General features: G+C 44.8%; 1 protein-coding gene across 1 annotated transcript in view; it reads left to right on the top strand.

Moving 5' to 3' along the window:
• Positions 1-7,915: 7,915 nt before the first annotated feature.
• LOC119658157 overlaps positions 7,916-27,671 on the top strand; it is a 71,035-nt gene continuing 51,279 nt past the window's right edge. The window contains exons 1-6 of the mRNA XM_038065425.1: positions 7,916-8,085; positions 26,111-26,237; positions 26,297-26,437; positions 26,501-27,014; positions 27,078-27,225; positions 27,291-27,435. Coding sequence (XP_037921353.1) covers positions 7,993-8,085; positions 26,111-26,237; positions 26,297-26,437; positions 26,501-27,014; positions 27,078-27,225; positions 27,291-27,435 — 1,168 coding nt within the window. The 5' untranslated portion in view covers positions 7,916-7,992. The remainder of the gene's footprint in view (positions 8,086-26,110; positions 26,238-26,296; positions 26,438-26,500; positions 27,015-27,077; positions 27,226-27,290; positions 27,436-27,671) is intronic.

Here is a 27,671-nt window from a genome sequence, read left to right on the forward strand (position 1 = left end):
TAGCTATATGCTGGAAGGCATCGCCGTCTGAACTTGTGAGGAGTGCCTTTCTCTACTTTTGAGTGCAACATCACTCTCTTCGTTCTTTGGAAAATTCATATATTTTATTTTGTGTCTGAATGATGTGACAGGTAAAATAAAGCCATGATGGAATACGGAAACAGGCGGCTTAAGTTGTGCAACCCCATCCTCAAGGGGCCATTTGCACTTTGTTCACGGATTTCAAATGAAGAAGATTGAATTATTCCATTTTGCTTGACTTTCGTTATATATGTTAATACTCTGCGATGGGGAACAACTCGGTTGTTGTTTCTCCGTTTCATAGTGCGCCGGTTTTAGCTCGCGTTTTGGTTTAATTTGTTAGACTTACGCGAATCCCTATGTTTGTGGGTTTATTTTCAATATAGATATAGACACGTTAATTTTGAAAAATGACAGGTGAGGGATCGAAGCGCTCAAAGGATCTCCTCCCATTCCCGACCCAGGCTGGCACAGAGGCATGCAAGCCCGTGTCGACGGGGCGCTTCAATATTTGCGGGCGGCCCTACACGGTCACGCCTTATTAGAATCGAGTCGGTCTGTCAGTCCGTCTGTTTGCCTGTCTGTCTCTTTTTTTTATGTACGATTATGTGGACTTTTACTCACTAAAACTACCTCCTTCTCCTTCGCCTACCCCGCGGGACTGCTATTTCGATATTAAGTCGCATGGCAGGATCAGTTAAGAACTGCGACTCCTGCCGTTATTTGCAACTTTCCTCCGAAGCTCCTCCCACCTCAGGAGATTGTGGATCGCCTTCATTAATTTTTCCACCACCCTCCAAGACGTTTCAGAGGCTAGCATTTGGTTCACGATATTATTGGGTGTTAACCGTGCTCCGGCGTCAATTTCCGCCTCCGCTCTGTGTGCGACGAACCGCGCATGTCGGACAATATGAGGAGTCGGCACTCCCGAAGCGATATTGGTATGCCGTGTCCGCTCAGGAATTGAGTTAGGTGGTAACTAACCTCACCGTACCTTCGTTTGATCCATTTAGAGACATCTGGAATAATCCTGTGTGTCCAGCGTCCTTTAAGTGAATCATCCCATTTTTTTGCCATTCCAAAATAGATTCACTTCGTGCCAATTGCCGACGATAGGTGTAGGACTCACCGATTGCATATGATGGGTCTTAGTTCGCCAAGATGTCGATGGGGATCATGCCTACTATCACACAAGCTGCTTCGTCTGATGTTGTACGGTAAGCACGACGTTTGCAATGCAGTCAATCGGTATGGGGCTTCCATTTTTCTTCTATTTGCTTCCAACTTGAAAGACGGTGCCTAAACTGGAGCAAGATGGAGCTGATAACTCGCGAGACCAGGAGTCGACGGCTTTGCCTAGGACCACCTGTATTTGGTAATATACTCGTCAGCAATGTAGAAACTCCGGAAGCTTTGGTTGCTAAATTTTCAAGATGGGACTTGAATTTTTGTTTTTGGTCAACCATGACTCTTAGGTATTGGCGTTGGCTGCGACTGTATGATGTGTTCACCAATCCTGATTTTTATAGATGTTTGTTTCGTTCGCTTGGTAATCAAAACTACCTTGGTTTTATCCTCCGCGAGTGTCAGACCAGCTTCCTCTAGCCAAGATGTGATTTCAAAAATTGGCTCGTTTGTGAGTACTTCGATCTCATCAATATCTTGTGTCACGATAGTCACTTCGATATCGTCTGCGAAGCCAACGATTGTCACTCCTTTGGGTTTATGCAACTTTGAAATTCCGTCATACATTATTATCGACAAGAGAGGACCGAGGACTGATCCTTGTGGAACCCCACATTTTGCTTCATACGTTTTAGGTCCATCGTCCGAATCGTAACACAATATCCTCTCCGGGGGAAATTCCACGACTATGTGCACCAGGTATTTAGGAGGGCCAAATTTAGCTAAAGTCGCAATGATTTTGCTCCATTTTGCCGTATTAACGGCATTCTCCACGTCGAAAGTAGCTCCATTGTTTTTCACGCAATTTCGGTCAATGTGCTGATATCATTGACAGTAGATCATGCCTTTCGGAATCCGAACTACCTGTCTGAGAGACCATGCTTCTTTTCTGTGATTATGTGTGTGCCTATTGAAGATGACCCGTTTGAAAAGCTTGCCAATGCCGTTTAGCAGGCACATATGCACATATGTCTATAAGACGAAGGATCCCCTAAAGGTTTATTTGGCTTCAGGATTAGCACATTCCTTGACTCTTTCAGAAAAACTCCATCTATGGGGCACGGGCGATTTTTTCGGCTAGATCAATTGTAACGAAAATTCGCGAGAGCGTGCAATCTGTTGTTCCCTTTACATTCAGCAAGTGGCGCCATTTTGTGTTAAGTTTAAGGGAGGCTCCCCATAGATGTGAATGGAGGGTCATAAAATGTGGTGATGTGGGGCTCAATTAATACTTTTCGAACCTGGTTCCATATTTGATATCGAGTAAAACATAGGGGAATGAGGGCTCAAAATATGACCATCAAAAAGTGTGACAGGTCTCGTTCTCAGAATCTATCCAACCGAAAATTCTGAAAAAAAATCACACTAGTGCATGTCCACGGAATCTAGGCCTCCAAATACATCCGGTTTCGATATCTACACAAATAAAGTTAATAACAGTATATTTCCACATTTTAGAGATTCACCCGGCAACCCCCTTATGTCCATCCCAGATGGGTCCATCCCTCGTGGGTGTAGTGGATAACATAGTGCACAACTTGAAGCTTGAAGAAAATTCAACTATTATTAATACAGTTATAGGGGGTGAAACTTAACCATTTTTTGTGAATTTCGTGAATTCTACAACGCGTATGACGTCATAATCAGATATCAATTCGTCAATACCACAATGAAGTGAGTTCATATGAATGGGGTCGTAAAGAATTATTTTGTTTTAGTTTTTTTTAGTCATTTGTATAAGAATGTCAATTACTCAAACCAGACATGTGTGTATGTGGGTATGTAGTACATGCGTGCTAATATATATAGATATAGTTGTACATTAAACCAGCTATATTTAATATACGTACTATATATGTACATGTGTATGCTTTTGTGCACGCAGTAAATCGGAAATATGGGTACGATTAATTTATATACGTGCATATATATATAGAGGAAATAGGCAGATTGTTTGCTTAGGGTAAGGATATGGCTGTAATATGTACGTATGGCTTGTAATTTGGAAAAATATGAAGGAATATGTTGGATTTGTAGCTAGATACGTATATAAAGATGTGCGTTGAAATTTCTTACAAAAGATGAAAACAAAACCTTTATACCCGGAGCGCGTGCTTCCAGTATTTCGACCTGTTTTAAGTTTTTGGGATAGCTCTTCTCTCTAGGTTGTCCTCGGCCACTAAAGATGGTCGTTTGACCATTGCAATCCGTGTAGTTCGTTACAGCGTCTCCTTGTCTTAGACCGTTGTTGATGTCGAGTATTCTAGCACATTAAGCGGGAAACATAACTAAGATGCGTGTAGAATGTAGACGAGAGGAGCTGCGGACCGCACGCAGCTTCAATGTACAATGAAGATTTCAGGTCGGTAAAGTCTGCTACATGTCAACAAGGTTCATTCTGATGACAGATTACACAATTTCTGATGACAGATTACACCATTTGCAATTTGGCGGCGCTTTTTGTTTTCGGCTGTTATTTTTGCATGTAATTAATTTGAATGAATTCGTTTTGAGAACTGCAGAAGGCACTATTTGCGTTAAAAGTGCTAATCATTACTGTCCCCCGCATTAGTCCCGTCGTTTCCAGTCATTGAAATTGAAGTTACTCCGGAGGTATATGCATTATTAGTGGCATTACATTGTATGATTTTCATAACATAAAATATGCACGCATATCAATTGTCCGCGCACAAAATCGCGGCATTGCAGATGATCTTTAAGTTTCTACAGTTAGTGAATGCGTCTTCGAATATTTCATTTCGCATCGAACTTGTTGTATATTGCCTCACACAAGTCCGTGTAATGAGCTTCATTTGACAGCTCTCTCACTCCGCACGCAGTCACTCCGTTGTTGTGTTTGGGCCTTTATTCAGCTTAGTCACACTTACCAATTTGTTCGCGATGCCGAGTTCTCTCATGGCCGTGTACAGTTTCTTATAGTCGGCACTGAATTCGATGAAAAGATGATGCCACTGATGGCCATATTCTAGCAATTTTTTCCATCGCTTCCTGCAGAGAGAAAATCTGATCGGTTGCTGATTGCTGCTGCTGATTTGTCTGGCGTATAGGAATACTTGGCTTAGATGACAGAGATTATCTTATAGATTGTGCTCAGCACTGATATCTCGTAATATCACTCTTTTCATGTATGGGATGGGGATATCCCACACCTTAAGCATAAGCTGATGAACCGCTTCGTGTAATTGGTCGTCTTCATATTTAACCAGTTCGGCTGTGATTCGATCGTCTCTTGGGGACTTACGATTCTTAAGTCGATAGTTTTGGCGGACTGTCTCTTCTATGGTTGGTGGTGGTAGTATTTGCCATCTTCAGTTGGTGAGACCTCCGAATTGCCAATATTATTGTTATTAAGCATTACTCCAATATGGAAATCAGATTTCCCCCTTTGTCACGACAGGATTAGCATCGAGATGAATAAGATTTCACTCTACTAACTTTTTGGTGGAACTTCCGCGTCTGGTGCGGTTGCTCCGTGTGCTTTTCGAGGGCATCGATCTGTACACCGAACCGTTTGTAAAATCATTTCTTCGCTCAAAGAAGTTCGTGATAGGTCCCCGCGCGTTTTTTTGAGTGAGAGTGCAACATTACCCGGTATCCAGCATCCTTCCATTCCGCTCCTTGCTTGCATTCATCGTCGAACCAGCCGTTCTGACTTTTGTTGCGACTGGGGCCAAGTGTGTTTGTGGCCGTATCAATGATAACATTCTTCAGGTGGTTGTGAAGATCATTTGTCGATGCTTCATCTTCAGGACCTTTACTGACTACGGCTATTGTGGCATCCACTTCCCTGCGTTGTGGATGGCTTAATTGTTCACTCTCACTTAATTGTAAGAAAGGATAGTAGCCGGTCTCTTTATTCGACCCCGGAGCACCATTCCAACGAAATAGTGATTTAGGTCTATATTGCTCCCCCTATATATTCTGACATTCATCAAGGCTGACAGGTGCCGGCGTCCAATTAACCCGTGGTCAATTTGTTTGAATGTGGTTCCATCTGTGGAGGCCCATGTTTGTTTGTGAACTGCTTTCCGCGTAAACTAGAAACTTCCGGTACTTATGTTATTATTGGTATTTTTATGCAAGCTATGGGGTCAAGCAGTGCACTGCTTAATAGACTGACGCGGAACATAGCTCCTTGAGGCCCACCTATCTCTCTCTGAGGATGAGCGGTCTCTACTCTGGGGCGGTGGGTGGCTTTTCAGGGGCCAAGCCTCTCGTCTACCAAGACTGTTAGTGAGTGGTGATAGCCACACCCTGTATGAGGTGACCCTATTATTAACAAAACGCTACGGATCTAGACTGGGGAGTTGAAAAACAGCTCCCCTAATCTAAGGTGTCATGCGAACCGTGCCCATTGGATACTTTGCAGTCGGGGGTAACTGACTGTATTCGAACGGAGCCTCACTGATACCTGTTCGCCTCAGTGAGTAAGTTAGACCTTACCGTGCTGTGGGGGGCTATGGCACGGCGGACAACCTAAACCCCATACATACATCTCCGAAATACTGAAAGCCAGGTGATTACACCCAAGAAGGGAGAAGTTGGGACGTCAAGCAGTCGGTTAACATTGGTATACTGCGTGGACAACAACCAACGAACGCCACTGCTCAAAAAGCAGGGACCAGGAAAAGCACGTCTGAGATAGATATATCAGATGTCAGGAAGGGGACAGGTCTCAAGGGCGCCGGTGTTAAATGGTACTTGCGCTATCTGAAGGAAGGCTTGAAACCAGAAGGGACCTTAAGAAGGCTTTGTGAAGAGTAGGATGATGCCTTTATACACGTCCTGGGACAGTGTCCAGTGTGCAAAGTAAGTCGAGGCATCTGGAAGAACAGTTAATACCAGAGGCTAAGCTCAAAGATCTGGACGAAGGGAACATACTAAAGTTCCAGACGGTTATATGCCTGCTTGAGATACTATGATCAATAGGTGCACTATAACCAGTAAAAGAGGCACAATAGTTCTTTGAGGACGCGGTGCCACTTTCTCTTAACAGAATAATAATAATAATGCAGGTTATGGGAGCCAACGTATCGCCTGAATACTAGCTCCGTCCTTGCCTGGCTGTCAAAATCTTCAAGTATGATTTTGATGCCATATATGGGACATGCTTTCAGGGTTCTGTTGTCCTGCTGGGTCGTAGAAGGTATCCTTCTTTGATTCTGCAGTCGGTAAGGGCGTGAACGTTAATAGGGCTTATATTTCGAAATTTGTGTCGGAAGCGCAAAGTGCACAGCCGTTTTGCATACGTTATAAAGCCGATAACCGCAGTCTTCAATTTTTGACTGGAAAACCGATAACCGCAGCCTTCAATTTTTGACTGGAAAAGAGCACATAGTTTACTGGATAGTTACTATAATATATGGAGTAGTAACTCTTTTCTAGGAAACCGTTCCCTTTCCAGCGTATCTCTTGTAATGCGGCTTCATAAGCTCTATATTGGGACAGGGTGCCGATTAGCTAGTGGGTATGACCCATGAGAAAATGTGCATATCGTTTGACCTTTCTTTTACCGTGTTCGTCCTTCTAAACTCCGTCCAGTTTGAGGCTCTCTTTATGGATCCGTAACTTTGGTTTTTCGTGCAGGATTATCAGCTCTAGCCAAGTAGGATCAGTTGGTGTAATGTGTCCCGTTTTTATGCGTGGGAGGCTCGTCTTCATCCTTCCCCGTCTGCAGCTTTTCCTTAAGAAAGAACTTCCAGAGGTCACCACGTGGAGGTGGAGATAGGTGAAAGTAATGATGATTACAAAACTACGTAGCGGCCATTGTTATTCGACTGTAAAGCATTTACGTCAGTCTGTTACTTCATCGATCCAGTTCCACATTTCTGGGATCAACCAAACCTCTTAACCTCCTTTAGGAACGTGGTCGACATTTTCATCTGCGTCAGAAATTAGCATACTTTTCAGCCGATCCAGTGCTTATCAATGTTTTCGGGAGGGAAGCTTTGAATTTGTTTTGTTTAGGCAAGAAGAAAGTCAAGCCAATGCCAGCAAGAGGAGTGAGTCTAAATACAAATCCACTTTCGAAAAAATTGGGTTCCAAAATGTACGCACGTATTCATCATCATTCATCAACGGCGCAACAACCGGTATCCGGTCTAGGCCTGCCTTAATAAGGAACTCCAGACATCCCGGTTTTGCGCCGGGGTCCACCAATTCGATCTCCCTAAAAGCGCTCCATTTTAGGCAGGGTCTGCCTCGTCTTCTTTTTCTACCATAGATATTGCCCTTATAGACTTTCCGGGTGGGATCATCCTCATCCATACGGATTAAGCGACCCGCCCACCGTAACCTATTGTGCCGGATTTTATCCACAACCGGACATTCATGGTATCGCTCATAGATTTCGTCATTGTGTAGGCTACGGAATCTAACGTTCTATCATTCTAACCCTTTTTCTTTTCTGCTATCCGCTCGCAAAAGATAATTCAGATAATTCTTTTTTATCACTTTTTTAAATTTTCCAATGACCAAGCTGAACAGCAGGAGAACTAAATGACCATAAGTTTTTGGTAAAGTATTATCGCAAATTGACTACATCATTCCTCTGAGAAATGTACGTAACATTATCAAGTTTGACATAAAAACTAAAAAAAAGATAAGGTTTGATAAAGAAAATTTATTTGTTTGGAAATACAATATGTTCACATAATCTCCACTACCACCTCTGAGTTACATCTGCCAGTCAGCCGGATAGTTTCGTGAGGATTTCATCTGGCTTAGACGCATAAAACTATATATATTAGTGAATTAGTGATTAAAATGGAAATGAAAAACGTTAAGAAAAAATACAAGCTCGTACCTCCAGAAGGTGGATGGGGATATGCGGTCGCAATGGGGCAAGTTTTAGCTTTTGTAAGTGGGAAATATATGTTATCTTAACCTATGTACACAAACTTTAGTCCTATCTTTTCATGAGTCTTGATAGCTTCTTTATTGATAATTTACAACCTAATATAATCTTGTCCTAATCTCTAGTTGATTAATGTAGTACAATTGGAAATTTATTAATGGATTAACTTAAGAAGTGAAAGTTATAGGAAAATCAGTTAAATTCGAGCGGATGGGGTTTTCCTTGAGAGCATGAAGATGTGGAATTTGTCGGAATACGTTTCGTAACCACTTGAAAGATCGCGAAAATTAAAGTTGACGAGATAAGAGAGAGATAGAGAGAAAAGGGGACTCTGGGTTCCACTACGTGAATGCCTTTCTTCGTTGAATAACCTACTTACATTCACTTCTGTCCCTCTATCCATCATTTAAGGCTTTGTATAGAAGACGTTATTAAAGTAGGTTTAAACTCTATCTGTCTGTCCATCTTTCTGCCAATTTGTCTCTCTATCGTTTTTTTTTATTTTATTTTTATTTTAAAAATCATTTTTATTTCAAAGAAATATTGAACAGTAATAATATAGATGTATATGAACCCATAACTGGATCACCGGCAGAATCAAGAATGAGGCTATTCCTGTCAAGATACGCGAACGTCTCGGGGAGAATGAAGCCTGTCGTGAGAGTTTTCTCGAGATACCCATCTTGGGTAGAACGGATGCGAAACCCAAGGGTTCTCGCCATGCGAAACAGATCGCACTATAAGATTCCGAACAATCTGATGATAACTGTGTCGATTCTCGGCACGCCAGCAGCTGCATACATCACCTGATTAGTTACATAATGGTCATAGTTTGACGAAGCAGTCCTTTTAAGCCCCATGCAAGCAAACAGACATTTGCTTTCAAAGATCCTTGTTTTCTCCATTTGGCTAGCACTCAAATTAAACCAGATAGAACACCTGTAGATGAACACCGGTCTAACCAAAGTAAGATAGCAAATAATCTTAACCTTCCGACAAAGATGTGGACCATAAAAGAGACTTCCAAGAGATATGAATGCCTTGCGAGGGCTTTCTAGCGCGACTTTAACGTGCTCGTTGAATTGGAGACGCTCGTCAAGACGCACACCCAGGTATCTAACGCACTTCTTATGAGGAATGCGCTCAGAACTATCCTCGTTCGCGACAATGTGGAAATCTATCCAATTCCTTTTCAAGTTCCTGCTGGCGTACGTCAAGGAATTTCGAAATAGAATCATTTCACACTTTTGCATGTTGATTTTCATTCGCCAGCTGTCCGTGAAGAACTTAATATCATTGAACATCTTCTGAAGTTCAATTTGCAGTTCAGTCACTTTCTTGTGTGCCGTGTAGGCTATCAGATCGTCAGCAAAGGCAACCAACGACGTTTTAGGAGATTTATTAAACTCGAAAGGGTTGGGTAATTCGCCGGTAAATACTGCGAAAAGTGTAGGCGCAGTCACCTTCCCTTGGTGTAATCCATTCCGAACATGAAATTCTCTACATGTAGTGAGATTTCCGTCCGTAATGACAAAACACTTGCCATACAGCATACTACACATCATCGCTACGAGGTGGCTTCGAAACTCGCCTGAAAATCAGCCCATCCAACCAAGCGGTATATAAGGCCTTCTCCATGTCTATAAGGCAAGCGCATCATTGTTAATCCGCCAACAAATATCAAACGTTACCTTCGTTATTGCATGTGTTGCCGAATATCGAGATTGAAGTCCGAATTGCGCATTCGACAATAATTCCACTGATATGCCCATTCAAGGCTTTTAATTCGAAAAACTCAAACATCTTGCTGATGTTAGGCAGCAAACTGATTGGGCGGTAGCTCTTAGGACTGGATAAATCCTTCCCTCTCTTTAAAATCGTGAACACTCGGACTTTCTTCCTCTGTCCTGGAAAGAAGAAATTGTTCAATAAATTATTAAACAAAATGCAATAATTACGAATGGTAATGTCTGGTAAATGCCTGAGGACCACGTTGGGAATGCCATCCATACTGGATGACCTCTTATTGTTTACCCTTCTAAATATGGAAGTTAACTCCCCACATGAGACAAAGTAATCAAGCAGATTGTCACGCGATATGAGATCAGCCTGCAACGCAGAGTTTCACTGGAGAACTTTCTATATTTGAAATTGTGGACATCTCGTTCTAAAATTTCCGAAAGTCCGTTCTGGGCCGATGCACCGATTCAAAATACGCCCCTATAAGATAGAGTTTCAGAGCTTCATCCATCACGATGTATAATAATTGCCTTGCGTATCAGCAATTACACTATTGGTGTCTATACCTGAGTCAATAAGGTGTTGTATCTCGCTACCACCGACTTCGAGCCTTGCCACAGTTACTCGTGACTTCTTCCGGAATAATATACTTATCTTTGTAAACATGTAATCCATATTATTGCGAGGTCTTAGGGACGACTTGTTCAATTGTATCCAGCGTCAAGTTCTCCAGCTTGAGAAGATTTATACTGAAGTATTCCTCGTTGCTCAAGTTCCTGTCCTGGCGTAATTGTACTATCGTTTTCCCCATCAAAAGGTGGGCATTCCTCTCGATATCCCTGAATAAACCTCTCTTGGCATTTCTTCCAATCTGTTTTTTTTAAAGTTCAGCCTGTGGACCCCACTGTCCATTGGCAGAAGGCGAACTCTTTGTCCATCAATCAGAATCTCAATAAGAATAGCGTTATGGTCGCTATCGTAAGGAAGAGTCTGTAAATTCCGTTGAGGATTCCTAGTTCAGGCGCAGACCAGGAATGCACAAATCCAGATAGGAATTTGCCCCGGGCCAGGTTGAACTATCTGACCCGTATAATTCGCATTTATACTCTATCCGGTATTGCTCTATATAAGATTTGAGGAATACCCCTCTGAGATTATTTGCGGCATTTAACCACGAGGTATGCTTAGCATTCAAATCGCCGGCTATTATGTAATAATTATGCAGTCTGTTCAGTTAGAGTATCGTGAATAGAGAATGGAATTCCTCCTTGAACTTGGCTCGATTATTTCTCACTGCATAGACTGACAGAATGTATAAATTTTCTCCTCTAGGCAGTGAAAACATAATACAAGAAACTCCGACGCATTCAACGGTTTCAAATTCAGGCCTATTAATATGCTTGAAACGATCATTGCGACCCACAAGTATTCCGGTACCACCTCCCGCATCACAATTTCGTCTATCGTTCCTGACGAATTCAAAATCCTTGAATGTTATCGAATGCCTCGGATTAAGGTGCGTTTCTGAAATCAACACAATGTCAGGCTGTTGCCTGACAGCGAAATCAAGGAGCTCTGCTCTTTGGTCGATTCTTACGATGGAATTCACATTTATCGCGATGATCCGGAGACCATCCAATGGTACCGCTGTGAGTGCAGAACTAGCAGGCGGCATGCTGTTTGTGTAAATATTCTGTTATACTATTTATTTTTGCATCGTGTACGTGTAGCGTATGCTGCATGTTTTCACACATGGTTAATATTTTATTGAGAATGATGTTCATCCCGCCACTTGCATCTTGTTAGGGCTTCTTAGGTCCCCCTTGTCGGACTATTTCTGCAAACGGGATCCCCGAGACGATTGGCGCTGAAGGGACGGTACCACTCAACGCCGCTGACATCTTCGTTCTTTGGGCTGATCTTGATGCCCTCTGCCTTGTGACCTTGCCGTATGCAGGACGTATGACGTATGACACATCGCTTCTGCAGTTGACGCAGAAGGTTTTTCCTTGTCTTCTGCTTCAGTCAGCGAACATTCAGCTGCGGTATGGTCTTTCTCGCACTTTATACATCACAAGGTCATTTGACAGTTCACTGCCGAGTGACCATAGCGTTGGCATCTATTTCGCCCCTTAGCGGGAGCTCAAAACGAATGGCCTGGTAATTAAGCGACCTGATGCTGATCAGATCGCTTTCCCGGCTCTCCGGGCTTATTTGCACGAGGAAGTGCGGCAGGATTCGTTTCTCCAAAATGATTAAAGCGTGACATTGAGAGCAACTTGATCTCAGTTCCCGTCTCCTGGAGCATTTTGAGCCCCTTATCGGGCTCTTCCTCCGCATCCTTTCAGAAGGAAGGTTTGCAACTTCTCTGCGTTTGGAGTGTAGGTGAAGTGAGGACCCATCACTCGCTCGAAGACACCCCGTGCTTTCTTGTAATCTGCTATTTTGTAACATTTAACTTGGACTGAAGCTACTGCAATCTGGCGTTTACGAAACTCTTCAGACGTAGTGAGTGGCATCATTTTCTATTTTAAAGTTTAAAATGTCGTTCCCCATATAAGAATAAAAGGGCTCAATTAGTCTAGGTTGAAATTTATTGGAAAATAGGGATTTACAACTGGAAATATGAGGAATCTAATGTGAAATAGGTTTCATACTTGGAACATATTTAAACAAATTCTAGGGAAGAAAACATGGTGACCCCTCTTAATATCTGATCTAATAAAGTTAATAAAAGTAGATATTTTATAGATTTTCTGGAAAACTCGTCTTAAGTTCATCCTAGGGGTATACCATTATTAACACCAAAATTCTAATTGGCTAAACTTGACATTTTTATGTAAGATATCACAGTATTTCAGTTATACATTATAACAAGCTTTTGTGGAAATCCTGCTATCATTAACAATACTTTGGCGGAGCGAGCAACTTGCGTGTCGAACGCACCAATTGCGAATCACGTTGGCCATGACATGCCATCCGGTCCAACATCAAGTAGATGACTTAGGATCTCATATATATGAAACAAAAATCGAAAAACAATTATTGACAGTGAAAATTGTTTTTCGATGTCTGTGGAGAAACAGAGTTGGAGGAAGCCAAAGGAGCTAAATCTTGGTCTCTAGTTTTGCATAACACTGGTACTTGTTAAGTTACAATTTTTGTTTTGTCAATAAACAATTTTGTTTTATAAAGCAATTGTTAACATTGAATCCTTGTCCTTTTGTGAAAATATTCGGTTGCATGTGAGTTTGTACATTAAGTGAACTTAACAATATCATAGCTGGTTAAAGTTGTCATTTTCGTGCAAATTTAACACATCATAGGATGTCAGTATCACATTGAAGTATAAAGTCTGAAATACACTCTATTAAAGACTCTCCAATATAGAGACGGAGTTTCGGGTTTAAATAAATAATTTATTTTGTTTCTCACAAATTTATTTAATTTTTTTTTTTAAACACTTGATATTATTTATATTTCCTCTTTCTTGTCAGCTGGGCGCCGCTGAATTGGGCCGGGTGTCGCATCTTGACTGGCTTTGTGACATGCCTTTTCCGGTTCTTGGCGTGTCCGACAGATATGCCTTACATTGTCTTAGTTGTCACCGTGTCCGCGGTGCTCATTGCAAATCATAGTCAGAGCAGTAAAGCGGGTCTTAAGTATCACTCCCCCAAACGAGATTATTTTTGCCACCAGTAAACTTCCAGATATCCTCATTCTTGTAATAAGTGTATAGTGGCTGCGGCTTAGCGACATTGACAACATTTTCTTTGCCTTGTCCAGGGACAATCTGACAGGTGAATGCATTTAATAGTACGCAATATTCGTTCGTTTTCTCCCGTCCGAACACTTCTTAGCCTCCCCAATTTACTACTTTCAATTTACCCATTTCCATCCCCACATTACAATTTTAATTATCAATTTCACCATGTAACTTTTAAATTCAGTAATTTTATTTATTTTATAAAAAAACCAACTAGTGGTTCCTTTCCCCTAACCTGACGAATTTATTTACATTTGCAGAATTCCAAATTTTATTTTAATTTCCTAAAGAGTGTCCGGAGAGCTGAGCGGTTAGAGTACAAGGCTGTTGTACAGAAGGTGCTCTAACACACTTTAAGATCCTGGTGCAATATGGATTGTTGCGCCAACGATTATTATTATTAAAGAGTGCAAGCGAATAATGTTTGAGCGAGGCATGGTGTGTTGATGTTGTCGCTGAGGTGGCATGGATTGGCTGTTGTAATGAACTATGCTTGATAAGGGTGGCCAAACGACTATCCTAAGTGGTCGAAGATAACCTAGAGAGAAGAGCTATTCCAAAACCTAAAAGAAATTGGCTAAGTGACTGTGAAGGTCTGCCCGGAAATACTGATGCTCCATCAAATTGCTTGGTTGGCATCTTCTTGCACGCCTCTGTGCTAGCCAGTTCGGGAATGTGGGGGTCCTTTGAGCGCTTCGATCCTCCACGTGTCATTTTTACAAAATCAACGTGTCTATACCGATACGTGGGTCCGCACCGGATCTAAAAATAACCTAACGAACAAGGAAATCCGCGACGGCATAATCAGATAATCCAGAAGGCAAGAACCTGGAAAATAAAAAAATGGCTCGACTCCGCACGTGGAGTCGTGAGTCTCCGGACTCGAGTACCGCGATTGAGGGGGAAATCTATGACGGATTACAGCCTTAATCATTGTTTTCTCTGCTTCGGATTTTCAATTAGGCGCGGCCCCCGAGGTTTCCTTCCTTCCTTCCTTCGGCCATTATTTAGAGTCCTTATTGTGTAGGAGTATTTAAGCGCCAATTCAAAAAAGGGGAATCCAATAAAGCATATAGATAATAAATAATAAGATTTAAAAGAATTACTGAATAATGAAAATAAACTTAAAAAGATAACTTATAAATATAAAAAAACTAAATATTTAAAAATGATAACTTAAAAAGGAATAATAGATACGAAAATTGAAAGGATAAATGAATTAAAGTCAGAAAATAAAAAAATGAAAATCTTAAATATGAAAGAAAACTGACGGTTCCACCCAGCGCTCTGGGTGTTGAAATGCATGATTATTGCTATGGATAAAATGGAAATTAATTAAAGTAAAATTTATAATATCTATCTTTTGTTCATGTACGCCCGAGCAATAAAATTCTCAAATTATTGAGGGAGCGCTTATTTACTCTAACTATAATCGGCCAATGATACAGTCTAGCCAATACTCCTTAGCGAACAGTATTTCTTCGGAAATGTACATCAATTCACAAAAATCGGAAAGAAAATCAACAAAAACACTTGGAGCCGAAACTAGGATAGCGTGTCCTCTACACCGAACGCAAAACTCTTCCCAACCCATGAGCAATTTCCACAAGTGCCTACCCTCAATGTCACATAATCTCAAGCGAAACCGATGCCGGAAAGAAACTCAACACTGTTAATGGCCTTTTTTTGGTTGCGATTTAAATTTTCCACTCGACAAAGACATAAACTTCGTTTTTTTCCCTTGCATCATGCTCGATTGCCAACTTTGCAAGTTTTCAGGCTATAAAATTTACCAAAACGAAGCCATCTTCTCGACCATGGGCCCGTCCCTTTAAGTTAACCATATCTCTCACCCAGATGTCAGCAGTACCTGATATGTCGGCGTACCATGATGGTCAGCTCCTATTTTTGTACTGCTCTTCTTTCTTGCACCATTTACCCTATCAGACCGTCGGCAGGTGCACTCCTATGTATGTTTGTTTGCAGGATGTGGATCATGTTGCTTGATTTTTCCCTTTATGAAACTCTTCTTTGAAGACCTAACAACGTACAGAACCGGAACCATGAGCCATATCTTTTTTCTGTAGATCGCCTTGCGCTCGGGTTCGCCACGTTTGTAATACAAAGTGCTTCTGTCTTACCCCTTGGAAGCCCCTGTTATATGTCCTTATGCCCAGCACTTCAAACAGCGGGTTGCAAATGCCCTTCGCCTCTGTCTTCTCAGGGACAGTGACAATGTCCAATTTTTGCTCTTTGGATATGACTCTCACCTTAAGGTTGTTCTCATTTGGGTGATTTATTGTTTCCTCCACCTCTTTCGCATTCCCCTCAGGGGTCGTTAGCGATTTTTAAACGGGTCGCTTACGATACGGGGTGTGACGTCCCCGAGGTGCCCGAGTAAGTAGTTTTGCCCCCTAGCTGGCAGCATACCTGCGTCCTAGGTAGTAGCCTCGAGAAAGCTTCTCGGTGAAGAGCGAACCGCGAATGACCGGTACACGTCGGGACACACTGGGAGTCTCCGGAGCCGTCGACAACTCTCTGTCGGCGTCGACGGGGTGATGTGAGCGTAGCTCTGCCAAGGTGGTAGTTGCGACGTGTATCAGGAGCCAGCCCCTTCGGGACCCTGGTCGGGAAGTGTGCATTGAACCGGTGTTAGTAGACCGCGTTGCCCCGAGCGAGCGCTGATCCGTCCGTGAATTCCGGGATCAGCTAAGCGTAGGTCAGGCCTCAGGGAACTGGGGTAGGGGCTGTGTCCCCGAGGGTATACCCGTTCTTGACTATTGCGGCCCGCTCCCTTGCACACGATGCGCTGGTAACTTTTTCATGGAGAATATTCTGAAAATTATTAAAAAAAACGACGAAACAACAGACAAGGAGGAAGAGCTGGGTGCGTTTGGGCGGAGCACAAAGATGCGTCGTTCACCGCAGCGACCAGTGAAAGAGGCAACGAGGGCTGATATACCCGATGAGACACCGGGGCGCCCAAATAAAGAGGAAGCCTCATCAAGTGGTGCGACTGACCGTGCGGGCATGGCAACTCCACTACCTTGCAGTGCCCCTGTCCTGGAAGTAAGCTTAGTGAGAAACGCTAGTCCTGAGCAGATGGATTTGGGCACAAATCGAGTGGAAATGCATTCGACCGTCCTCGCTAGAGCCGAAGAGGAAAGGCTCATCCGAAAGTGCGCAGCAGTGGTGAAGCGTATGCGGTCGGCAACGTTCCTTCAGTGAAACGTCAGTAAAGGCGTCAAAAACGGGCTGATGGAACTGGAGGAACTACTGGACCGCGTTTCCTTTTATAGACGCACGTGGAGAGCAGCGGAAGACGATTGTAGAGCAGAAACAGTCGCACTCCCCGCTGAGAATGCTGCTTGCGTCAAACAGACCGCAGATAGTCCTCTGCAAAGTGAACAGGGGAAAAAGCGGAAAGAGGACGACGTGCCTGAAGGAGACTTTATCGAAGTAGTCTCCAAGGCCCAAAAAAAAAGGCGAAAAAGGATAAAAAGAAACAACGGACTCCGGCGCCAGAGACACGTCTGTCCAAAAACAAGGAGGCTGCCAACCCAAAGCCAGTAGCGGAAAAAACGAGGACACGAAGAAGGACTAGACCGTCGGCTCTGCTCATTAAGCCGACGGAAGGCAAGACATTTGCGGAAGTCCTTAGTGAAATCCGCTACAGGATGAAACCCGAGGAGAACGGAGCAGAGGTGTCTTCGATACGGAAAACGAGGAGTGGTGGAGTTCTCGTCGAACTGGGCCCAAAGACGACCAACAAGAGCACGTTCTGCGAAGCGGTCAAGGGGCTATTGGGGGAGAAGGCCCTTGTTTCCAGCCTAGAACCCATGTGCTCTCTGGAAATACGGGATCTTGACTGCCTCACAGAAAAGGTCGAAGTAGAGGAGGCGCTAAAGCGTGAATGTCCAGAGGTAACCAATGCCCGGGTAGCTATTACCTCTGTAAATGCTCGAGGCCAAAAACTTGCCGTGGTGGATGTCCCCGAGCAATATGCGAGGAAACTCCTTAACAGCGGGAGAATCAAAATCGGATGGGTAGTATGCAGGGTACGAATGCGGATAGTCCCCACCAAGTGCTACAGGTGTCTGGACTATGGACACACGTCAGCAGCTTGCAAGGGTCCGGACAGGAGGACAGCATGCCGGAGATGCGGCCAAGCGGGTCATCAAGCGAAGACTTGCAAGGAAAGCGAGAGTTGTGTCCTCTGCAGGGATCGTGGTGCGTCTGGCGAAAGCGTCGCACACACTGCGGGCTCGGGACGGTGTCCGATCTTCAGGGCGGAATTGCAGAGGGCTAGGGTGCGAACGCCATGATCCGCATTTTGCAAATTAACATGCACCGGAGTGCAACCGCTCACCAGTTGCTAGCACAGTTCGCTGCGAAAGTAAATGCTGATCTAGTGCTGATTAGCGAGCAATACCGAAACAAGGACCCGTCCTCATGGTATCTGGACTTATCGGGCACCGCTGCCATCTGGGTTCGGGACGACGTTCGACTTCGTGTTCTTGCCGAAGGCCGGGGGGACGGATTTGTCTGGATCCGGTGTTTAGGGATAACGTTTTTTAGCGTTTACCTGACGCCGAATGAGTCGATTCCGGACTTTCAACGCCGGCTTGATGCTCTGGAGGACGCCGTTTCGAGCACGGAGGGACGAATCCTGGTTGGCGGTGATTTTAATTCCAAGGCTCTTGAATGGGGCATGCCTCAATCAGACTCCAGAGGGAAACGGATTCTGGAAATGGCGGCGAGAACCGGGCTCGTAATTTTAAACACCGGATCCACGCCAACGTTTCGGCGCTCAGGTTGTGAAGGAAGCATTCCCGACATCACTTTTGCGTCGGAATCTCTGGCATCATCGGTGGACAGGTGGCGAGTCCTAGAAGACTTCTCGGCAAGTGATCATCAGTACATTGCGTTCGAAGTGTTTGACGCTACTTGCCGGCGAGCACCAACACGACGTTCCCCCTGCGTGTGGAATGTCGCGAAGGTGAACATCGGAAGGTTCGTCGAAGCTCTTGGAGCAGGTAGGGCCGCACTGGGGGGCACTCCGGGGGGTGGTGGTGTCGCAGCTGACACCGTCGTAAATTCAGTGATGAATCTGATAACGACGGCGTGTGAGGCTTCCATGCCCCGGAGGGGCCCCAGGCGCGACAAGCCTTCTATGTACTGGTGGACGGCGGAAATTGCCGACCTACGGAAGGAGTGTCATAAGCTCCGCCGTTTGGCACAACGTTTGTACGCCAACGAGGAGGCATGTGCCATAAAGGCACAATATAGATCAGCAAAAAGGAGACTCCGCAGCGCTATAAATAAAAGCAAAGCTCGCGGCTGGCAAAATCTTGTTAATGAGGTGAATGATGACCCGTGGGGACTTGGTTATAAGCTTGTCACTCGGAAAATCGGGGCTCTGCGGAAGCCCTGCATACTGAGCACCGACCAGATGGACCGCATTGTGCGGGCATTGTTCCCCAGACACCCTGTACGGGTTGATGTAAACAGCGCGGAAAGCCTCGTGGATTGCCCCCTTTTCACAATGGGAGAACTCGAAGAAGCGGTTCTCACTATGAAAAACAGGAAGGCGCCAGGTCCTGATGGCATCCCGGCGGAAGTTTACAAACTGGTGTTCCGCCAACGGCCAGAATTGCTGCTCGAAGCGTTCAACGCGTGCTTGAAGGAGGGCATTTTTCCTTCTCGCTGGAAAGTGGCCAGACTCGCGTTGATCCGTAAGGGTAAAGGAGATCCGGAGCTCCCGTCTGCATACCGACCGCTGTGTATGCTTGACACGGCCGGAAAAGTGCTCGAGAAGCTCATCAGGGGTAGACTTGCTGAAGCGATCCGTGCTGCCGGGGACTTATCCGCAAGGCAGTTCGGGTTTAGAACAGGGAAATCTACAGTGGATGCTGTTATGGAGGTCGTAGATGCGTTTAATCGAGCCGGGGCGCACAGCCGCCGATCTCGACGGATAGTGCTCCTCATAACGCTTGACGTCAGAAATGCCTTCAATTCCGTAAGATGGACAGATATGCTGGGCACACTAGAGACCTCCTTTCACGTGCCAAGCTATCTCTTGCGGATATTGAGGGATTATCTGAAAGACCGCTCCCTGTTCTATGAGACGCTAGAGGGCCAGAGGAGAATGGAAATCACGTCGGGAGTAGCGCAGGGATCCATCCTAGGGCAGGACCTCTGGAACGCTTCCTACGATAGTCTGCTGAGACTCGATATGCCTGAAGAGTCGCGCCTGGTCGGTTATGCAGACGACGTTGCGGCACTTGTTGCCGGACACACTGTTGAACAGGCGCAAAGCAGACTTGGCATATTGATGCGACGGGAGGGCGGATGGATGACTGCTCACGGTTTCAACCTTGCGCTGGAGAAAACCGAAGTAGTCATCCTGACCAGAAGGAGAATCCCGACCTTGCGTCCCATATCGATCGGCGAGTTGACTATAGAGTCAAAACCAGCGGTTAAATACCTTGGTTTAATGCTCGACTCAAAGATGAGCTTCTTCGAGCAAATCAAAGCAGCCGCGGACAGGGTTGCAGCAGGAGTCGCGGCCTTGAGTCGGCTAATGGCGAATGTGGGCGGCCCTGTATCAACTAGGAGACGTCTCTTCATGGGAGCAACGCAGTCCGTCCTTCTCTATGGTGCGGAGGTATGGGCTGATGCCCTTGACAAGGAGGTGCATCGTAAACGCCTAGCTCAAGTGCAGAGGCGGGGAGCTTTGCGAGTGGCGTCTGCTTATCGCACTGTCTCCGAACCGGCTGTGATGGTGATTGCGGGAGTGATCCCCGTTGCCCTCCTTGCCAAGGAGCGCAAAGCTATCTATTGCCGTAAGGGCGAAAACTTAAGAGAAGTGGTTGCCCGTGAAGAACGTCAACGCACCCTTAACGAGTGGCAAGTTTCTTGGCAAAATGAGCCAAGGGGCAAGTGGACTGCGCGGCTCATCGACAAATTAGACCCATGGTTGAACAGAAAGCACGGTGAGATTGATTACTTCCTTACCCAACTTCTAAGTGGGCATGGAGGTTTTCAGTCTTACCTGCACAGGGTTGGGAAGGCGCGATCTCCTGATTGTGTGTTCTGCAATAGAGTGCCGGATGACGCTGAACACACCTTTTTCTCTTGCGAGAGGTGGGATGGCCTCCGCCAGTAGCTTTATGCAGACACAGGGGAGCTCTCTCCAGACAACATTGTCAGAGAGATGCTGAAGAGCGCTGGCAGCTGGAATCGTATTGCGCATTATGTTCGGGCTCTTCTTACTACGAAGAAGATTGAACTCGACCGGCAGAGGGATCGGACGGTAAGGGGTTCCCTGAACTAACAACTCCCATCCTCCCTTTCTCTCCCGTTGGTGAAAGGAATCCCCTGACTTGAAGGCTCCCAAAGCCGGGAGAGCGGGAGGGCTAGCCCGAAGTAATGTGTCAAACGGTTCCAGGCTAGTTCTCTGATGACAGGGAGGTGTTTAGTTGGTAATCCGCCAGCGTGCTGTTGCGGGAGTCCAACACTCTGTGCGTAAACGCATTCACCTACCCTACTCCAAAAAAAAAAAAAAAAAAACCTCTTACGCATTAGTAAAACAATCTAGATCCCTTATTTCAAGGGTGTTTACAGGTTCCAGGCTAGAAACTACTGCTTTCCTGCTCAGAATGCTCTGGACTATCTCGCGGATTACTACCCTAGTTTACAAGTATATATATCAATTGGTGTTGTTGCGAACTTACCGAAGAACTTCCGGGAGAGGAAGATCTCTCGTTTGGCTTGATGAGAATGGCCTATGGTTTGCCCCCTCACTTTTTATTTGGCCCTCATGTTGCCGTCGTAGTCAACTTTGACGTTGTTACAGTGGAGCCACTGCCGTCAATATTCAGCTTAGTTTGTTGTTGCTGAGTTTCCTCCTTTTTCGACGCTGTTTCGGTTGATTATCATCTCGCGGTCAAGGGTAGTATAGGTCCCAGGGCGAAACGTGGGTTGGTACCCTCGATGGAGCATAAAATTTGGGAAATGCCTGCTGAACCAACACCAACAGCTCTACTACCAAACCATATCTCCACCTCCACGTGGTGACCGCTGGGAGGTCTTTCATAACGAAAAGCTGCAGACGGAGAAGGATGAAGGCGAGTCTCCCGCGCCTAAAAACGGGACAAATTGTACCAACTGGTCCTCCAGGTTGGGAGTTGGATAGGGCTGACAACCCTACACGGAAAACCGATGTTACGAAGCTACGAAAGGAGCCTCGGATAGGATGGATCTTACAACGACGAACCCGGCAACGATAACGGATTAACGATTTGCGCATTTTCTCATGGAACGTGCGCTCCCTGTACAGAGATAAAGCTGATGAGTAGCTAGTCGATACCCTGTCCCAATATAGGATTCATATAACAGCGTTACAAGAGATGCGATGGACAGGGACCGGTTTCCTGAAGAAGAGCCGCTACAACATATATTATAATGGCCATCCAGCAAACCATGTGCTCGGAGAAGGTTTCTTAGTCAGCCAAAAAATGAAACCTGCTGTTATCGGCTTTGAAAACATAAGCGAACGGCTATGCACTCTGCGCTTGCGAGGCAAGTTTAGAAATATAAGCCTCATTAACGTTCACGCCCCTATAGAGGAGAAGGTCGGAGAAGGATACCTTCTACGAGGCAGTCGAACGAACCCTATCCCTGTCCCAGATATGATATCAAAATCATACTTGGGGATTTTAACAGCCAAGTAGGGAAGGAGCCCGTATTCAGGCGATACGTTGGCTCCCATAGCTTACACGAAAATACAAATGATAACGGACTGCGCATTATTCAATTAGCAGGGTCACACGAAATGGTTGTTGGAAGTACTTGGTTTGCGCGGAAAGCGGCCACAAACATACGTGGGCCTCTCCAGACGGGACCACTTTCAACCAAATTGACCACGTATTGATAGAACGCCGTCACCTCTCAGCCTTGATGAATGTTAGAACATATAGGGGGCCAATATAGACTCGGATCACTATCTCGTTGGCATGGTGCTTCGAGCCCGAATAACTCTCCTCTGACAATTAGGTGCGAGTGAACACTGAAGCCATCCACAACAGAGTCCGCGACACCTATAAAAGGGAAATGCATGCCGCAATAACCGCAGTCAACAGAGGACTTGGAGATGAAACATTAACAAATGATCTTCACAATCACCTGAAGAACGTTATCATGGATACGGCCACGAACATACTTGGCCCCAGCCGCCAAAGGAGTCGGAACGGCTGGAAATCTGATTTCCGACAGAATGGGCATATTGGAGCGATGTGTTGAGTACTTTGATGAGCTACTGAACAACCAGAATATCGGCGAGTTGGAGGTCCCGCCAACTGAAGACGACGGGCAAATACTGCCACCGCCAAGTTTAGGAGAAATAGTCCGTGCAATTCATCGGCTAAAAAATCATAAGTCGCCAGGAGCCAATGGAATTACAGCCGAATTGGTTAAATATGGAGGCGACCAGTTACACCAAGAGGTTCTTCAACTTGTGCTCAAGGTATGGGACAGCGAATCAATGCCTGACGATTGGCAACGAGGCATTATCTGTCACATCATTGGCTCATACCAAAGAGGCTTCACTCCAGGTAAATCAGTAACAGATCAGATTTTCTCTATGCGGCAAGCGATGGGAAAACTGTTGGAATATGGAAAACAGTTTCACCATCTATTCATCGACTTTAAAGCCGCCTATGATAGCATAGCCAGGGTAAAACTGTACACGGCCACGGACGAAATTAATAAGACTGACTAGGCTGACCCTGACCAATGTGCGAGGCCAGATAAAAGCAGCAGGATCACTCTCAAGACCATTCGACATCAACAACGGTCTACGACAAGGGTATGCCCTATCATGCGTCCTCTTTAACTTGGCCCTCGAGAAAGTGATTCGTGATGCTGAGGTAAATGCAAGAGCTACGATCCTCTTTTATTCCATCCAACTACTGGTCTATGCTGACGATTTCGACATCATGGGAAGAACCACCCGAGACGTGCAAACTGCCGCCATCCAGATCGAGCAGGCGCTGATCTGCGCGAGATCTTGGGCTGCGCATCAATGAAGGCAAGGCAAAGCATATGATAGTAACGTCAGTGCCGAAAACCAACCAACAACATCAAACCGCACTGGTCAAACGGGAAGAATAGAGATAGGAGAATATAACTTTAAGACCGTTGACAATTTCTCCTATCTAGGGTCGAAAATCACAACCGATAACAGCTACGATGATGAAATCCGCGCACGGTTGTTGTCAGCCAACAGAGTCTATTTCAGCTTACAAAGACTGTTCTGCTCGAAACGTCTCACCATAGGGTCTTACTGTACAAGACTTGATCTTGCCAGTCCTCATGTATTCGGTTGTGGATCAAATCCGGCTCAATAGGTTATGGTGGGCGGGTCACTTGTTCCGTATGGATGAGGATGATCCCACCCGGAAAGTCTATAAGGGTAATATCTATGGTAGAAAAAGAAGACGAGGCAAAACCCTGCCTAAGATGAAGCGATGGCGTAGGTCAGGACGCCAGACAGCTTTTAGGGATATCCAGTTGGTGGACCTCAGCACTGGTGTGCAATAAGGTGCAGCAGTTTTTCAATCTTCACTAGACGATGGTAACAGCTTTCATTTTCCGTAGGACCTACACCCTTGTCTATCGGATGAGATCCATCCTCTCTGGTGAGATCACTTACATTTTCACTTGGTAAAGGAGTTCGTTACGCTTTTTCCCCGACACATGGGTGTCACGCAACTCGGAGCTGCAACATTAACCTCTTGTTTATTAATGTAACCAATGATACAGCTTTCAGCTCATATGCAGCCTATTCCGAATCGTTTGGCAAATCATAAGTCAATGCCATGCCGGGTCGTAGTCGTTGTCGCTACTCACTTTGGATCATCACCAGGGTGACTAGTGGTTATCCGGGGCTACCAATTGGAAGGTGTAAGTCGACTTGGCTCGGAAATAACAAGGATCGTTGTCTTCTAGCAAATTCGACCTGTCTGTCTGAACCCGTTTGGTGAAACACAATCTTGAGGACCGTAATGATAATCTGGATAGGCTTGTGGATTTGCGCAACTTCCACTGCCTCGTCATTGATGACAGATTCTTTGTAGACGGTATCTGTCATAAGGTCAGTTGGATTTCAACTGAACAGCAATGTATATGTAATAAGATTTGCTACGTCGTGATTAGCAGTAGCGCCAATATTGCGTGTTGTTATTGCGTTTGCTCACAGATGAACAGAGCATTGACTTCTCCAATTCGCTATTGAAAGTGCCTTTATCTCTGGTGCGGGCGAAGTTGCTGATAACACCCCCAACATGGAGGTGGATTGGTGGACCTAAAGAGCTGAGAGCTCTGTTGTTGGTGGTGAGTGGGAATGAGCCCGACAAGGTTGATATAACGATTCACAAAAGAACTTGGACCTGGCTGCAAGTCACATGTAGATATGAATTGTTCCTCCAAACAGTAGCAAGATTATCTTTGCCATCAACGCGCACAAGCGGAATAAAACCACCACGATTGACGGTCTTCCCACGAATTTTTTCCGTGTAGCGGCTTTTTTATCCACAACCTGACGGTCATGGTATCGCTCATAGATTTCATCGTTACGTAGGCTACAGAATCCTCCATCGTCATGCAGGGGGCCAAAAATTCTTCGGAGGATTCTTCTCTCGAACGCGGCCAAGAGTTCGCAATTCTTCTTGCTAAGAACCCAAGTTCCCGAGGAATACATGAGGACTGGCAAGATCATAGTCTTGTACAGTAAGACCCTATGGTGAGACGTTTCGAGCAGAACAGTCTTTGTAAGCTGAAATAGACTCTGTTGGCTGACAACAACCGTGCGCGGATTTCATCATCGTAGCTGTTATCGGTTGTGATTTTCGACCCTAGATAGGAGAAATTGTCAACGGTCTTAAAGTTATATTCTCCTATCTCTATTCTTCCCGTTTGACCAGTGCGGTTTGATGTTGTTGGTTGGTTTTCGGCACTGACGTTACTATCATATGCTTTGCCTTGCCTTCATTGATGCGCAGCCCAAGATCTCGCGCAGATCAGCGCCTGCTCGATCTGGATGGCGACAGTTTGCACGTCTCGGGTGGTTCTTCCCATGATGTCGATATCGTCAGCATAGACCAGTAGTTGGATGGAATAAAAGAGGATCGTAGCTCTTGCATTTACCTCAGCATCACTTTCTCGAGGGTCAGGTTAAAGAGGACGCATGATATTGCATTCCCTTGTCGAAGACAGTCTTTATTTTGGTTCTAAGTTTTTTAAGAGTTTATTGTGTGAGGCTTTATTAGGAACTAGCAGGTAGTAGAGCTAATGACAATACGCGTGAACCGGAAAGGCAAACGTTGATCGTAATTTCGGCAAAGTTCTTTTAAACTAAATATTATATTTACGTTTTTTTCTCTCCTAGCGTTCACAGAGGAAACTATTAAATTTAAATCCTTCTATTGGTAATTCTGTAAATATTTCTTTTAAAAATCTAGATGGCCATATTTGTGGTAATGCACGGTTACGCGTTGATATTCAACGATTTTTTGATTGAAATCGGAATGGGAACGAGCATTGTTGCTCTTCTAAACAGTTGTTCTGCTGGAGCGACTAGTTTCGCGGGTGAGATTTATTATGGAGACATTTTAACTCTGAAGATATACAATCTGACTCATTTTCAGGACTCTTTTGTAATTTACTAACCCAGCGGTTCACCGAACGAAGTGTGGGAGTGGCTGCAGCTATCGCCTATTGCTTTGGGAGCTTCATCAAAATTTTTGCGGAGACTACTGTGCCGCTTTTTGTTGCCACGATAATCCATGGTACCTTATTATTCTCTACATCAATAAAACTAGAGGCAAACATTTTAAAATCCTTTATTGCAGGTGCAGCTATTGGAATAATATTTCCCATTGTGTTTTCATCGTTCAATCAGTACTTCGTTGAGCGGCGAGCATTTATGGCTAGTGCTACCCAAATTTTCATTGGGTTGGGAAAAGTTGGCGCCCCCCTTGGGGTACAGTACCTTTTGGATAACTATGGTTTTCGAGGGTGTCTAGCGATTTTAGCAGCCGTTAATTGCCATTCCATTCTCGGAATGCTGGTTATGCATCCAGTCGAATGGCATATGAAAAAGGTTCTAATTATTGATGAAGAAGACGAAAAGGAAAGCACGAAGCCAGGACATGAAGAATCACCAAATGGGAAATCTGAGGACGACCAGCAATTGAAACCGTTGATGGTAGAACATGAGGAGAAATCTCATATGAAAACAAGTCCTTCACTGAGACCGAGTGCAGCAAATTCAAGAAGGGACAGTTTAATCAGTGCTGCCGAGTGGGGCGGTTCGGTTATTATTAGTGAAGCTCTGGAACGTGAGGCGAAACAACCAAAGAAATGGTAAGTAAAAACTACCGTATTGAAATTTTGTTTTCAGTTTGTTTTTTATGTTTCCCCTCCCAGGAAATTTGTTAGAAGCCTTCTTGACTTAACCCTTATCGAGGATCCAATTTATATGAACCTGGTAGTTGGGATAGTCTTTACCTTTTATTCGGACCTCGCTTTCTCGGCCTTTCAACCGTTATACTTGTTTGAGATTGACTACTCGCAGGTATCTTCAATGAATGTTGATGGTAGTGGGAATCTACTCTATAAGGGAATTTGGATCCATTTTAGGTTGAAGTTTCACAAGTAATTGCCGTGGGAACTGCTGCTGACCTAGTGGCCAGATGTGTAGCAACAGCAATTAGTGCGGTTATGGAAATTCGTTCGAAATTGTGCTTTTTTTTGGCAGTGGTTTTGAGCCTTGTTGCACGATGTGGTGAGTATAAGTTGTTTCAGTTGCAGCCTTTTTAATAGTTGTAGTGGTCCTATAATAGTATCTTGATCAAGCCTCTAATCGACAGGAATTTTAAGAAGCTACTTCTGGTCTTTCAGCCTAGCGTTTGGTATTCTCCCAGGCGCCTTAACCTACTTTCCGGGACACTGTCCCCAAATATGTACTGACACCTCACAGAATCTGCATAAACGTCTAGTTTGAACAGGTCGAAAGTTAAT

This window comes from Hermetia illucens, chromosome 5, assembly GCF_905115235.1.
Source record: "Hermetia illucens chromosome 5, iHerIll2.2.curated.20191125, whole genome shotgun sequence".
Lineage (NCBI taxonomy): Eukaryota > Metazoa > Arthropoda > Insecta > Diptera > Stratiomyidae > Hermetia > Hermetia illucens.